This window comes from Manis javanica, chromosome 6 (assembly GCF_040802235.1).
Source record: "Manis javanica isolate MJ-LG chromosome 6, MJ_LKY, whole genome shotgun sequence".
In the NCBI taxonomy this organism is placed as follows: Eukaryota; Metazoa; Chordata; class Mammalia; order Pholidota; family Manidae; genus Manis; species Manis javanica.
Genome location: NC_133161.1, coordinates 126,771,954 through 126,785,016, shown reverse-complemented (window position 1 = coordinate 126,785,016; position 13,063 = coordinate 126,771,954). Strand labels below are relative to the sequence as shown.

The 13,063-nt window shown below is 39.3% G+C and overlaps 1 protein-coding gene across 1 annotated transcript; it reads left to right on the top strand.

The window, feature by feature from the left end:
• Positions 1–3,207: 3,207 nt before the first annotated feature.
• On the top strand, positions 3,208–12,555 carry LOC140850143 (olfactory receptor 4C46-like). Its single transcript, XM_073239917.1, has 3 exons — positions 3,208–3,214; positions 9,796–10,710; positions 12,530–12,555. Exons 1-3 carry the CDS (start codon positions 3,208–3,210, stop codon positions 12,553–12,555), a joined length of 948 nt encoding a protein of 315 aa, XP_073096018.1.
• The last annotated feature ends 508 nt before the right edge of the window (positions 12,556–13,063 follow it).

Here is a 13,063-nt window from a genome sequence, read left to right as displayed (position 1 = left end):
CATCTGCACACACTGAAGTTCACTTAATCTCTGTCTCTACCGCATACAAAACCACACCTTTAAAGCTTTCTCATGCATTCCAAATGTCAGGAGCTCCAGTTTTATACTATCTAATATGATTCAGAGCAAACGATTTAGCAAAATAATACCATTATTATTGGGTAGCTTAAGTTCACTCATAAGAATGCTTATTTTGACAGAAGTATTATTACTTCTGTTACACAGATAAGATCACAGAACTGTCTAGAGATTAAATTACAAGCTCAAATGACCAGTAAGCAACAAAAATAAGAAAATGGGTATTGTAAGTTTATTGGCTGCTTCCAGGCTTTGACAGTTGAGTAGCCCTGAGTAATGAAGGATCCTTGCACTTCAGCAAAAAGGATGTCAAAAATCCAGTGTTTTGTTGATTGTCCACCTCCGCATTATGCCAGTGTTGACCAAACTTTTCTCAGGTTAGCTGGTATCAGCCCACAGTAGATGATAGCTGGTCATATCTCTACTCTCTTTCCTGCACAAACATGCACTAGGGCACCCCTTAGAGACAGATGCTGGTGTTCCGTTGACATTCTCTGGTCATATTACGTGCTCTGCTGCAAAACTTTTAATTTTGATGAACTGCATTTTATTATTATTTTAATGACTACACTATTGGTAGTATATTTGAAAATATTTTTTCTAATCCAGAGTCACAGAGATCATCTCCTATGTTTTATTCTAACCATTTATGTCTTTACATTTCACATATAGTTCTCAGACACATTTGATAGAATTTGTACAATTTTGATATATAGATGAAGATGCTGGTGGTGGTGGTAGTAGTGGTGGGACATACGAATGTGCATCACTGGTATTTCTTGCAAAAACTTTTTCTCCATGGAGTTGCCTACAGACCTTTGTTAAGAATTAGTTGACCAACACATGCAGGTCTCTTTCTGAAACTCTCTAGTCTGGTCCATTGATCTGATTGTCTATATTAATGGAAAAAACACAACATGTGATCACAGCAGCTTTATAACATATTGTGAAATCATAACATCAAATAATATAAGTTCTCCAACTTTGTTCTTTCTTAAAGGTGGGAACTAAGTGAGACGCTTTCCATCACACATGTTTTAGATCACTTTGGAAACTTCCAAATACATGCCTGTTCATATTTTGTTTGGGATAGTTTGAATCTACAGATTATGTTAGGGAGAATACACATTTTAGTAATGTTGTCTCATGATTTAACTCCATGAACAAAATTCTTTCTACCTACAGTGTGATTTTGTAATATTAGTGCTCATTACCTAGTTAAGGGATTCCTTCAACATTTAGCAATGATGAATTTATAAATTAAATTCTTATATAAACGGAGAAAATTTCTTAACTTATATATTTAAAACACCAATATTTACTAAATATTCTGTTTCAATTTACATGGTGCACCAAACATTTTATCAAGTTCTATGCATTTACTTGACAAGTATTTTTGAGGATAGTAGGCATTATGCTAAAGTCTGGAATATGAATCCTTTAAAGAATAGCTAATAAGTAAGTGACTAATCTAAGTTCAATATATTTTTGGTGGGCTAACTGTATAATATATTTATATGTTTTACCAAAAAAGTATTTTGGATACTTGAGAAAACACATGATAATACAAGCATTTGGGTGGTTTTGTTTCATAACATTCTTTTAATGGGCTAAGTATTTCCTCAGATCCATATTCAACGTCCAAGGTCCACCATACCATACACACAGACAAAATCATCACACACACACACACACATACACACACACACACACACACACACACACACACACACACAGAAATATACTTAGCACATATCAATACTTGAAAAAATTGTCCAAACACTCTTCAGAAAATATAACTCTGCGGGGGAAAATCCCAGGGCAAAATACTTCTGAAACTGAAATAAAAGGGACAAATAAAGCAGAAGAAAGCCATTTATTGCTTGGAAGCAGTCATCCACTTTTAATTGCCCGTGTCTTTCATGGCCCATTGCAGAAAAAGTGGCCTCACCCAATCTCTCCCATCCATATATGCCATATCACACCCTCTTGTAATCACCTATTGGTATGTAGATGGATTATTTCTCTCCACCCCTTGGAAACACGTATTGATATGGAGATGCACTAATACCAGGCAAGAGATTCCAGAAATGTTGCAATTTTACCCACAGCCCACCTCTCCAGAAATCTCACCTCACAGTCTACACACTCCCCATCTTCCGCAATGGCCCCAGTGTGAGAAAACTGTATCATTGTAACCAGACTAATACATACAATAACAACAGCAATAAAATCATGGTAATTCTCAAGCCAGAGGATTCAGCTAGGTTCAAAGTCCGATGCAGATTTTGTTCATAGCTCACCCATTCCACAGGTGGTCACTAGCCGAGGGTTCAGAGCAATCATCATGCAGCAGTGGCAGCCGGGGGACAGATCCAGGTCACAGGGACTGTAGAAGAAAATAACCTTAAGGGCGATGACATACATGTTTTAATGACACCAGCAGAGGCAAATCTTGCCCATCAGGTAGGATGCACACAAGAGAAAGGTCCTGTGATAGGACAGTGGCAGGAATGGGATCTCATCCCAGTCTAGTACATGACTTTCACCCCCCTCCTTGTGGAAGTTACAGACGGGTCAATATATAGGGCTACAGGAGGTACATGCACTGGCCATAAAGTTAAACTAAAACTTCTCTGTAAGATGCTCTTACTTCCTGGATGTTTTGGGTGCACTCCTGTGATCTTTGGGGTCCACTCTGCTGTTACTACAGAAACAAATAGGAAGCCAGCTTCCAGGCCTTTTCAATAAGGACCAGCCAATGCTGGTCCATGTGTTGAAATGTCCAGGGCCAAGTCCACTTGACAGAGTCTCCAGCTTCAGCGCAGTTGCTCTGATGCCACATCCTGGCTTCAATAACTCCTCTTTGGTTTGCATATATAGTTGTATAGGAGAGGCAGCAATGTGTGTTAGCATGTCCACAGGGCTCAAGGCTCCTTTTCAGGGTTTCTCATTCAAATGCCATAGCACTGTCGGTTAGTGAACTAACTGGCCACATGGGCTGTCGGTGTCCGACTTCAGGCCAGATTTCAACAAACCATTCATTGTACCTCTCTATCATGCTTGCGCCAGTAGGGCTATATGGTACATACAATTTATTCCTAACTGCTGCACCCATTCTTGTAACACATGCCCAGTAAAGTGGGCGACTTGATTGCTCTCAATCACCTGCGGCTGCCCATAGACTGCAACAAGATGCACTAGGCCCATCCTGGTGGTTTGTTATCTGCATGATGTGCAGGAAAACCAACCAAGAGTCCAGTAGCTGTGTCCACACAAGTCAAAGCATACCAATATCCTTCTGTCAAAAGCAGGTGCTGGAATCCACGAGCTCGCCTGGGTGTGGGGGTGGGATACGGAGGCTCTACAGTCTGGGGAGGGGGCGGCTCCTCCCTCCCACCCCCCGAGAAAACCACAGTTGTTGCGTCTTTATTTTCTGAGCTACGACCAGGTGGGCTTTCAGTACAGGAGGGGTTGCTGTCTCAGGCGGTGGCCTCACAGCAGCCCACTCCCCGGCCCCAGCTCTCTACCGTCTCCAGGGTGAAGCCACCACTCTTTCCTTCCTTTGCAGCTCGCGTTTGTCTGCCACCTGCTCCTGTGCCTCTAGTGTGTGTCTCAGCAGCACAGCATCAGTTTTTCGCACCTTTCCTTCCCTTTTCAGAGCATCCCACAACTCGTCTTCCTGTTCTTCCAGTCAGTTCTGAGCTGAGTCCCTCTGGTCGGTACCCCTTTCCAAGGCCACAAGAAACAGCCACTCCACATACTCCTGCAGCCCCGTGACCGCTCAGTTCCCCTGAGCCCCCCTATGTTGTGGAGGGCCAACTCTGCTGCCTCTGGTGTCCTTACCCCTCCCCAGGTTTGGGGAGGGCCCATGAGGCACTTTACTCCGGACCAGATACCCCCTGGGGAGTCCCCAGGTGAATCCACACCAACCACTATGGGGATCCCTGTGTGAGGCCCCACCACCAACAGTGGGGGGGGGGTTCCCAGCTGTCTCCCCACCACCCAAAGGGGGGGTCCAAGGGTATTTTCTTTCCATCCATAGGGGCATCTCACCCGCACATTGTGCCCATGAAGACTGATAGCGGGTTTACAGATACTGACGACTCATGCTGGAGGCAGCTTTGCGGGGAAGACTCGGGGTGAATCTCCTATGAAATACAGGAAACTGAAATAAGTCAAGGTAAAGAGCAGGTTGGGAGAAACCATATTTATTGCTCGCAGAGTGTTCTGATGTGCTGGCCAGGCTTGGCATTGACCGTCTCCTCTGGCTGCAGCTCAGGATCCACAGCCATGGGGTGCTGTCTCCTTCCTGCCTGCCTCTTCCAGGAGGAGCTCCATTGTTTAAGGGCAGATGCCAGACCAAGTAAGTATCAGGAAAGGTGGGGGAAGAGAGAATGGCCGTTTTCTCTCCACCCATTGCCCCAGATTGACCAGAGGCTCTGCAAAACAACTATTGATATGTAGATGGAAAGCCTAGTTGAAGATTCTGGAAATTCAGTCATTTACCCCACACCAGGGCCAGAGTTGATGGACTGACCCGCCATGACCAGGCTTTGTTACTACTGCTTCCTTCCCTCTGGGCCCAAGCCACTGCTGCCCATGCCCTCCCAGAGCCGCTGTCCCTGCTGCATCCACCGCACCCCCAGCGAGTCACTGCAGCAAGACCAAGTTCCTGGTTCCATGGGTGGTCTGCACGTACCTGCACCTTATATGCCAGTGTCACAGCCTCACAGAGCACCTGTACCAATGCACACTCAGTGTTCAGAAGTTAAAAGCTTTTCCTCTAAGATCAAGAACAGGACAGGGATGCTCACTCTCACCAGTTCTATTTAACACAGTCCTGCAAGTCCAAATCATACCATTTGGGCAGTGAATAAATAAATACATAACGTATGTATGGGAAAGGAAGAAGTTAAATTATCTGTTTACAGATGATGGGATCTGAAATATTGGAAATCCTAATTTGACCAAAAAACTGTTAGAACTTAAATGAACCCATTAATTGAAGGGTACAAAATCAACACACTGAAATCAGCTGCATTTCTATATTCTAACAAGTTATTTGAAGAAAAAATTAGGAAAGCAATACTATTTTCAATTGCTTCATAAACAATGAAACACTAAGGAATAAATTTAACCAAGGAGATGAAAGATTTGTACACTGAAAACTCCAAGACATAGATGAAAAGATTAAAAAAGAAACAAAAAGAAAGATATTTATGCTCATGGACTGGAAAAATTAATATTGTGAGAATGTACATACAACCCAAAGCCATCTACATATTTAAGAAATCCCTATCATAATTTGAATAGCATCTTTCACAGACATAGAAAAACCTATCCTACAATTTATTTGGAACCAAAAATACCCCAAATAGCCAAAGCAATCTTCAGAAAGAAGAGCAAAGCTGGAGGCCTCACACTATCTGGTTTCAAGCTATATAACCAAGCTTTATCATCAAAGCAGTATGGTGTTGGCATGAAAGTGGACAATGGAAGTGAACAGAGAACCCAGACATAAACTCACACATATACCGTCAACTGACGGCTGACAAGGGCACCAAGAACACACGATGGGGAAAGAACAGTCCCTCCAATAAGTGGCTTTGGGAAAACTGGATATCCACATGAAAAACAATGAAATAGGGCCCCTTTTTTAATTTGAAATGGATCAAAGACAAATAAGGCAGGTGATACCATAAAACTCCTACAAGAAAACATAGGGGAAAAGACCTTTAACTCTAGTCTTGGATATGATTTCCTGGGTTAGACACCAATAGTGCAGGTAAGAAAATCTAAAATCAATACATAGGACTGCATTAAACTGAAGAGTTCCGCACAGCAAAGGGAACAATTAATAAATTGAAAGGCAGCCTACAGAATGGGAAAGATAATTGCAAATCGTGTAACTTCTAAGGAGTTAATTTGAAAATATATAATAAATTCAAACAACCTAATAGAAAAAAAAAACAAATAACCCAATTAAAATTGGGCAGAATACCACCATAGACTTTAGGGCAGATCAATGTTTATTAGATTCACACAATAAGCATATACCATAAGAAAAAGTTAAAAATTGAACTGTCAATTATTTAAAAATGCTCATCAGATGGCATTCTTTTAAAAAAGAGAAGACAATCCACAGCCTAGAAGAAAACACACTACATAAAATATAAATTTTAATAAAATTTAAAACGATTATTTATTACTGTTTATTGAAATTAAAATTAAATATAAATTTATTTTAATAAAAATTTATATATAAAAACTATATTTACATATAACTTTATACTTTTATAAATATATATAGCTTTAACTATAAATTATATATAAAAATTATCTATGTAGTTATATAGAAAAAATATATATGTGAAAAAGACATAAATCTAGAATACATAAAGAATATTTACAACTTAGTAATAAGAAACCTGGAATTGCTATTTTTAAATTGTGCAGAGGAGATGAAAAGAAACTTTTTAAACTTACAAAAAAATAAGATATACAACTGGGCAATAAGAACATGAAAAAAATGCTTAACATCATTAGTTATCAGGAAAAACAAACTAAAGTCACAATAATTTATCACTACATGTCATGTAGAAAGACTAGAAGGAAAATAACTAAAAATAACTAAATACCAAGTGACAAGAATGTGGAACACTTCTTGTGTTTGAAATTGGAACTCTCTTCTACTGTTTTGACATCTGTCTGCATTCTCAGTGCTGTCTGCTATTCCATACCCACCATACCATGGGTCCCAAAGATAACTTGGAGTTTCTGTTTACTTGCATAACCCTCTAATGACTGTAAAAAACAGCTTTTGGCATCAAAAACTTCCAAATTGGAGCTGCACCCTCCCTCCTTTATCTCTCAAGCAATCAACAGGGGGCTTCCAGAGGGTTTAATGGTGACATAGGGAGAGAAGTTCTGCCTGAGACAGGAGGCCACAGCGTAACTGCAGTACTGGTTCCCACACTGGACTTGGGCTACCTTGCTATTCACATGACATTCAACTTCTTAGAAACTCAAGTTTAGACAGTAGAGGGAGACACACATGTTTAGGTTCCAAGTTCAGGGAATACAATTCCCCATTAAATTTCAAAAAAGGGTGTTACTCAAACATGTGTCTCTAGAATATGTTTCTAAGACAAAGCCTTTCCAACAGAAGAGATAATTAATTCCTGAGAGAGAAAGTAGCAGCTACAAGATCCTTAACCTTTATGAAAACCTCTTTAAATATCCATTCAGTGCAAGGGGAAATGATTTTTGTTGACCACATCTGCAGAGCAAGATTCATCACGGGGGAAATGACCCATCTGAATGTATCTCCTCCGCTTGTTCTCACTGTTGCCTACAGGATCAGAACGATCTATAGAAGATCATTTATCTATACTGTTTCAAATACATCCATTCTAAATTCAAATACAGGTTTCTATTAAACAGGATTCTGAGGCTATAGGCTGGAAGAAAAGATTTATATTTATAAAAACAATTTCTTAACAACTTTGATGTTAAATAGTCTGAGTAGTTTCTTTCTCAGTATGTCACATCTTTCATAATGAAAGTTACTTATTTCAAGAAGAGGTCAGTTTGAAGATGGATTGTTTCTGAACACCTCCAAACATAATTAAGTTCATCTAACTCTGTTCGGTAAGTTTTTACTGGGCAGATGCACCTCAAAGATTTTTACTTTTTGTATATATACAATCATTATATGTCAGCACTTTTCAAATGTAGTAATAGGGCATTTATTCTCATGCTAATTCTTCAAAAGATAGGTCGCAAATAATGTTAACCTATTTTGAGAGATTAAGAATTGGAGACTCACAGATATTAAGTAAATGGTGGAACCCAATTCACTAATATTAAACACTTTACTTTGCCCAAATGAGACATCTCCTTTAATAATCAAGACTAATCATGAGACTGAAAACAAATTTAAGTACATTTCACCTGCAGAAAAGGCCTAAATATGAGTATCAAATGACACAAATCATCAGTTGTTTAGTACAAGCATAAACGTGGAACACCCATCCTAGGATGTGTAATATGAGTCTTGTGGTTTCTTTAAAACTAGAACTGGAGATGAATCCTGACCTTCAGCATGGTTAAATGTTTCTCTGTATCATCACTCAAAATGTAGTTCTTCCTGTCTTGGAGCATACACGATCATAAGAGATGAGTCCTCCGTGTGTCCAGCAGTGTGGAGAATAGGTTCATGTATCTTTCCTCTATCAATTCTCATTAATATCCTGTCAAGTGGATATTTTATTCTCACTTTATAGATGAGGAAAGAAGGACTAAAGATGCCAAGAAGTACCTCCAGGAGAAAGAAGTTGCAAGTGGAAGAGGCAGATTCCAGTCTGGTCTTTCTGATTCTCAAACCAATACACAACCACTGTGGTTGTCATTTTCAACATTAGGCAGAGCAGTCAGGGCCCAGGCTCTGGAGGGGAACTGGGGAGGCAGGAAATGGGGCTGAGGGAGAGGCCAAGACAAAAGTGACTTCCAGTTAAAGCACTACCACATTTTTATTAATATCTGGAGATTCCAATACGCTAGTGTGTGTGTTTGTGTGTGTGTGCATCTGTTGATGAAATTGTTTCTGAATCACCAAAGAGATTACTGGTTCAACATTGTTTATTATAACAGTGGAGGGCATGGATTAAGAGTCTGGAGGAAGAAGAAGTTACCAAGTATAATCTGACCTAATCGCAGCTCTGCCCTTTATTATTTGCTTTATCATGAGCAGGACACTTAACTTTTCTATGCTCTTATTTCCTACTCTGTAAAATAAGAATGAAAATGGTAATCGTCTCTTAGGTTTGTAGTGAGAATTCCATAACCAAATGTCTGCAAAATTCTTGGAGCCAGTAAGTATTCATGAAGTTCTAGTTAATATTACCATTATTGTTACTATTAACAAAGCCTCTGAGATTGTTTCCTCTTTTGCGGAATGGTTGAAATAATGCCAACTATAAAAGTTGCTACCATACTTTACACATAGCAATCAATTACTAAAGGTATGTTTATGAGCTATTATAATGGTATGAGAATTAGACTACATGCATTATACATTCTTCACACTAGCTCCGGGATCCTTTCATTTAATTCCTATCACCAATACCTTGCTACCCTTCATTATATTATACTATATGAATATATTATAAATAGTCTCTCACTGGGGTGTCTGTCTCTGGCTTCTGTCTTCTTACTGAACCTCAAACCACTTCATCCAAGACACCCCAAGATCATTAGTGGAGTTATATCCAAGAATTCCCTTTCCTCAAATTTTTCTTCATCTGTCTATTCATATTCTCAATTCCTCTTTATGGTCCCCCATCTCCAAAGAATACAGGGAAGAATCTTTAGTTTTGCATTTTGGGCCTTTAAATCCATGTTCTACCTCCCTTTTCTTACTTACCTGCCAGGGCATGTTAGGCTCTAAGCTGCTTCACACAACTAAGTGTTCACAAATGATCACCGCCTCTGTGTCTGCAAAAGTTCCTCATGTCCACACTCTTCACAGAGTCTTTACCCAGGAGATAATTTAGGTAATAGCCATGAACTCAGAGCTATTTACTATCTCAAAAACCCTCACAAGAATTCACATTCAATAGAATCTAGGTAGTTATTATGTGTTAGATGGAGAAACTTAATAAATTGAAGGTTGTGTTAATAAAAACTATTTTTTTTTCAGGTAATGTAATTAAGATAATATGAAATATGTGGAGAATAGAAATAACGTGACAGAATTTGTTCTGCTGGGGATCACAGAGAATCCAAAGATGCAGAGAATCGTATTTGTTGTGTTTTTTCTCATCTACATCATTTCCATGGTAGGAAATGTGCTCATCTTGGTCACCATCACCACCAGCCCATTATTGGAAACCCCCATGTACTTCTTCCTGGCCTATCTCTCCTTTATTGATGCCTGCTATTCCTCTGCAAGTGCCCCCAAACTGATTGTGGATTCACTCCATGAGAAGAAAACCATCTTATTCAATGGGTGCATGACCCAGATCTTTGGGGGACATTTATTTGGAGGTGCTGATGTCACCCTGCTGACTGTGATGGCTTATGACCGCTATGTGGCCATCTGCAAGCCCTTGCACTATACAACCATCATGAATCGGCGGGTGTGTGGCCTGCTAGTGGGAGTGGTGTGGGTGGGAGCCTTTCTTCATGCAACCATACAGATCCTGTTCATATTCCGATTACCCTTCTGTGGCCCTAACATCATAGATCACTTCATGTGTGACCTGATTCCTTTGCTCAATCTTGCCTGCACTGATACCCATACTATAGGGCTCTTCGTTGCTGCCAACAGTGGCTTCATATGTCTGTTAAACTTCCTCCTCTTGATGGGCTCTTATGTGGTCATACTGCGCTCTCTGAGAACCAAAAGCTTGGATGCGAGGAGAAAAGCCCTCTCCACCTGTGTCTCCCACATCACAGCTGTGGTCTTATTCCTTGTTCCCTGCATATTTGTGTACATGAGACCTGCAGCTACTTTATCAATTGACAAAGCAGTTTCTGTATTTTACACTATGATAACCCCTATGCTAAACCCCTTAATCTATACCTTGAGAAATGCCCAGATGAAAAATGCCATTAGAAAATTGTGTAGTAGGAACGCTGAAAAATAATTGTTTATTCAACTGATAAATAAATGTTTCTGGAGTCCTCGTATTAATTCAACTGAGGCAAAAGACAAAAGGATATTTTGGAAGATCTCTGTAGGAAATGCATATGAGATAAAGAAAGATAAATTTCTATAAATCATTGATTTTGCATGGAAAGGAACAGAAATGTGTGCAAGCAAAGGAATAAAAGCTTAACCTAAGACCATAGTTGGAAAATTCTGCCAAATTAATTCTGCTAACTTCATTCATGACATGGATTAATGAACTTTCATTTTAATACAAAAAATGAAATAAAATAAATAAAATATATGAATACAGAGCAGTGATCTCTATAACAATTCAAACTGGCAAGTACTTCTATTGTCCCCCATTGTACTGAGGAGAGTGTCCAGAGGTGCAGTGAAGAGCTAGTAAGGAGAACCTATCTGTTCCCTCAGACCACGCTGTGAGCCTCTGTGACACCCTGCCAGGCAATGATGATAGCAAGGTAAGGTAATTATGTTAGTTACAATTCATTCAGCTATTGACTGTGCTGCAGACTATATATATATATATATATATATATATATATATATATATATATATATATATATATCAGTTATAATACATATTATTAGTTCATTGTATATAACTAAATTATAATATCTCATTAATAACTGCTTATTTTCACATGGTAACATAGTTGATGATAATGGGTTGACTGTAATATTGTAATATGTAATTATTTTAGAAATATAAAAGCAATGGGTCATTTAACCTTTAAAGGGTATGTGATGAATATTATGCCATATTCCCAAACTTCCTTGTAGGCTTCCGAATCATGCTTTGCTAATGACCATTATGCTGATGACCATTGAGAAAGTATGATGAATTAATTTTGTATTTTAAATTAAAAGAATATTTCAAAGTCAGAAGGAATTTCTATTTATTAAATATATATTGATGCCCTATAAAGTACTTGATTGCTACCTAATGATAGTGTCTACAAGTAGAACAATGTTTGGTGCATGATAAATATTGAATGAATAAATGTAAGTTTAAAGTAAGATGAATAAAGTCAATAAAATACGGAGCAAAATAATGATACTGGAGATTTTTTCTCCTACTTTGATTCAGACTCTAGGGAAGATTCTAGCTAGACTTCTTTTGGGAACCACAATTTATTTTAACTCCTGTTTTACTGAAATGAGAAAGAAATTGAAACTGAAATGCTCAGTGAAAGAGCAAATAGTTTGCCTTGATAATTCTCCCTCCTTTCAGCATTTTCACCTCTTGAATGTGGCTGTTTATTTTTCTCTGTTAATGGGTTTGATTTTGGTAGCATTTCATTATGAAAAGATGCTTTTAAAAATACGTAGCTCTATCTATAAGCAAAGTAATTCCAGGAGAACTATATCCTGTTCATTGCTTCCCTCCTTAATTCATTAATCAACAAATATTTTTGAGCTCAAAGAAAGTATTAGGCCCCTTGATAGGGGCTGATGCTTCAGTGGTATATAAAGAAAACTGCTGGTCTTGCCATCAGAGAACTCACAATCCACTGAGAGAAATTCAAAAGGAAGCTTGAAATTCCAATATTATGTTATAAATGGTAAGACAGTGGAGGCCCAGGTGCTATGAAAGCAGGTTTGTGAGACACACAACAAAGACATAAGGAGTCAGGAAGAGTTACAAGATGAAAAGACAACATAATGGGACCCAAAGCATGCAAAGGAGTCAGCAGAGCAAAGAGGCATCATTTGGACTGAGACCGTTCCAGGAGAGAGAATGCGTGATACAGTCCAGAAGGTGATAGTAGCTAGGAAGAAACCTAATGAGTTCAACATAGCTGTGGTTGTTAATCCATCTGTCCATTCAATTACTTGTTGAATACCTACTGTGTGCTGGGCACCATGAGGGTCACTGATCTTATAAAGAGTAAATAGTAAGATCTGAAGCTGAAGAGAACGGAACAGGGAAGATTAAGGAAGTTCTCATAATTGTGTCAAGGCCAATGCTAAGTATCATGGGGAAAACATTGGAAGGTATTTTAAGCAAGTGAGTGGTGTAGTTTGATTTGAGTTTTTAGATGATAACTCTGTGTGGGCTGAAGGGGCCAAGACTGGGAGATGGAGAGCAGTTAGGAGGTTACTGCAATGCTATGGGTGCAAAAGGAGGGAGGCCTGGACCCTGGCAGTGCCCCTGAGGAGGCAGCGTTGGGTGGACCCTGCTGCTCCCAGCCCCGGGCCCCATCACAGGCCAGAGCACCTGTGCTCCAGCTGCTGTGCCTGCCTGCTGAGAGCTGGAGCCCCATCCTTCTCTGACCACCTGCACCGGAGAAATTGGAGCTGCCTCAC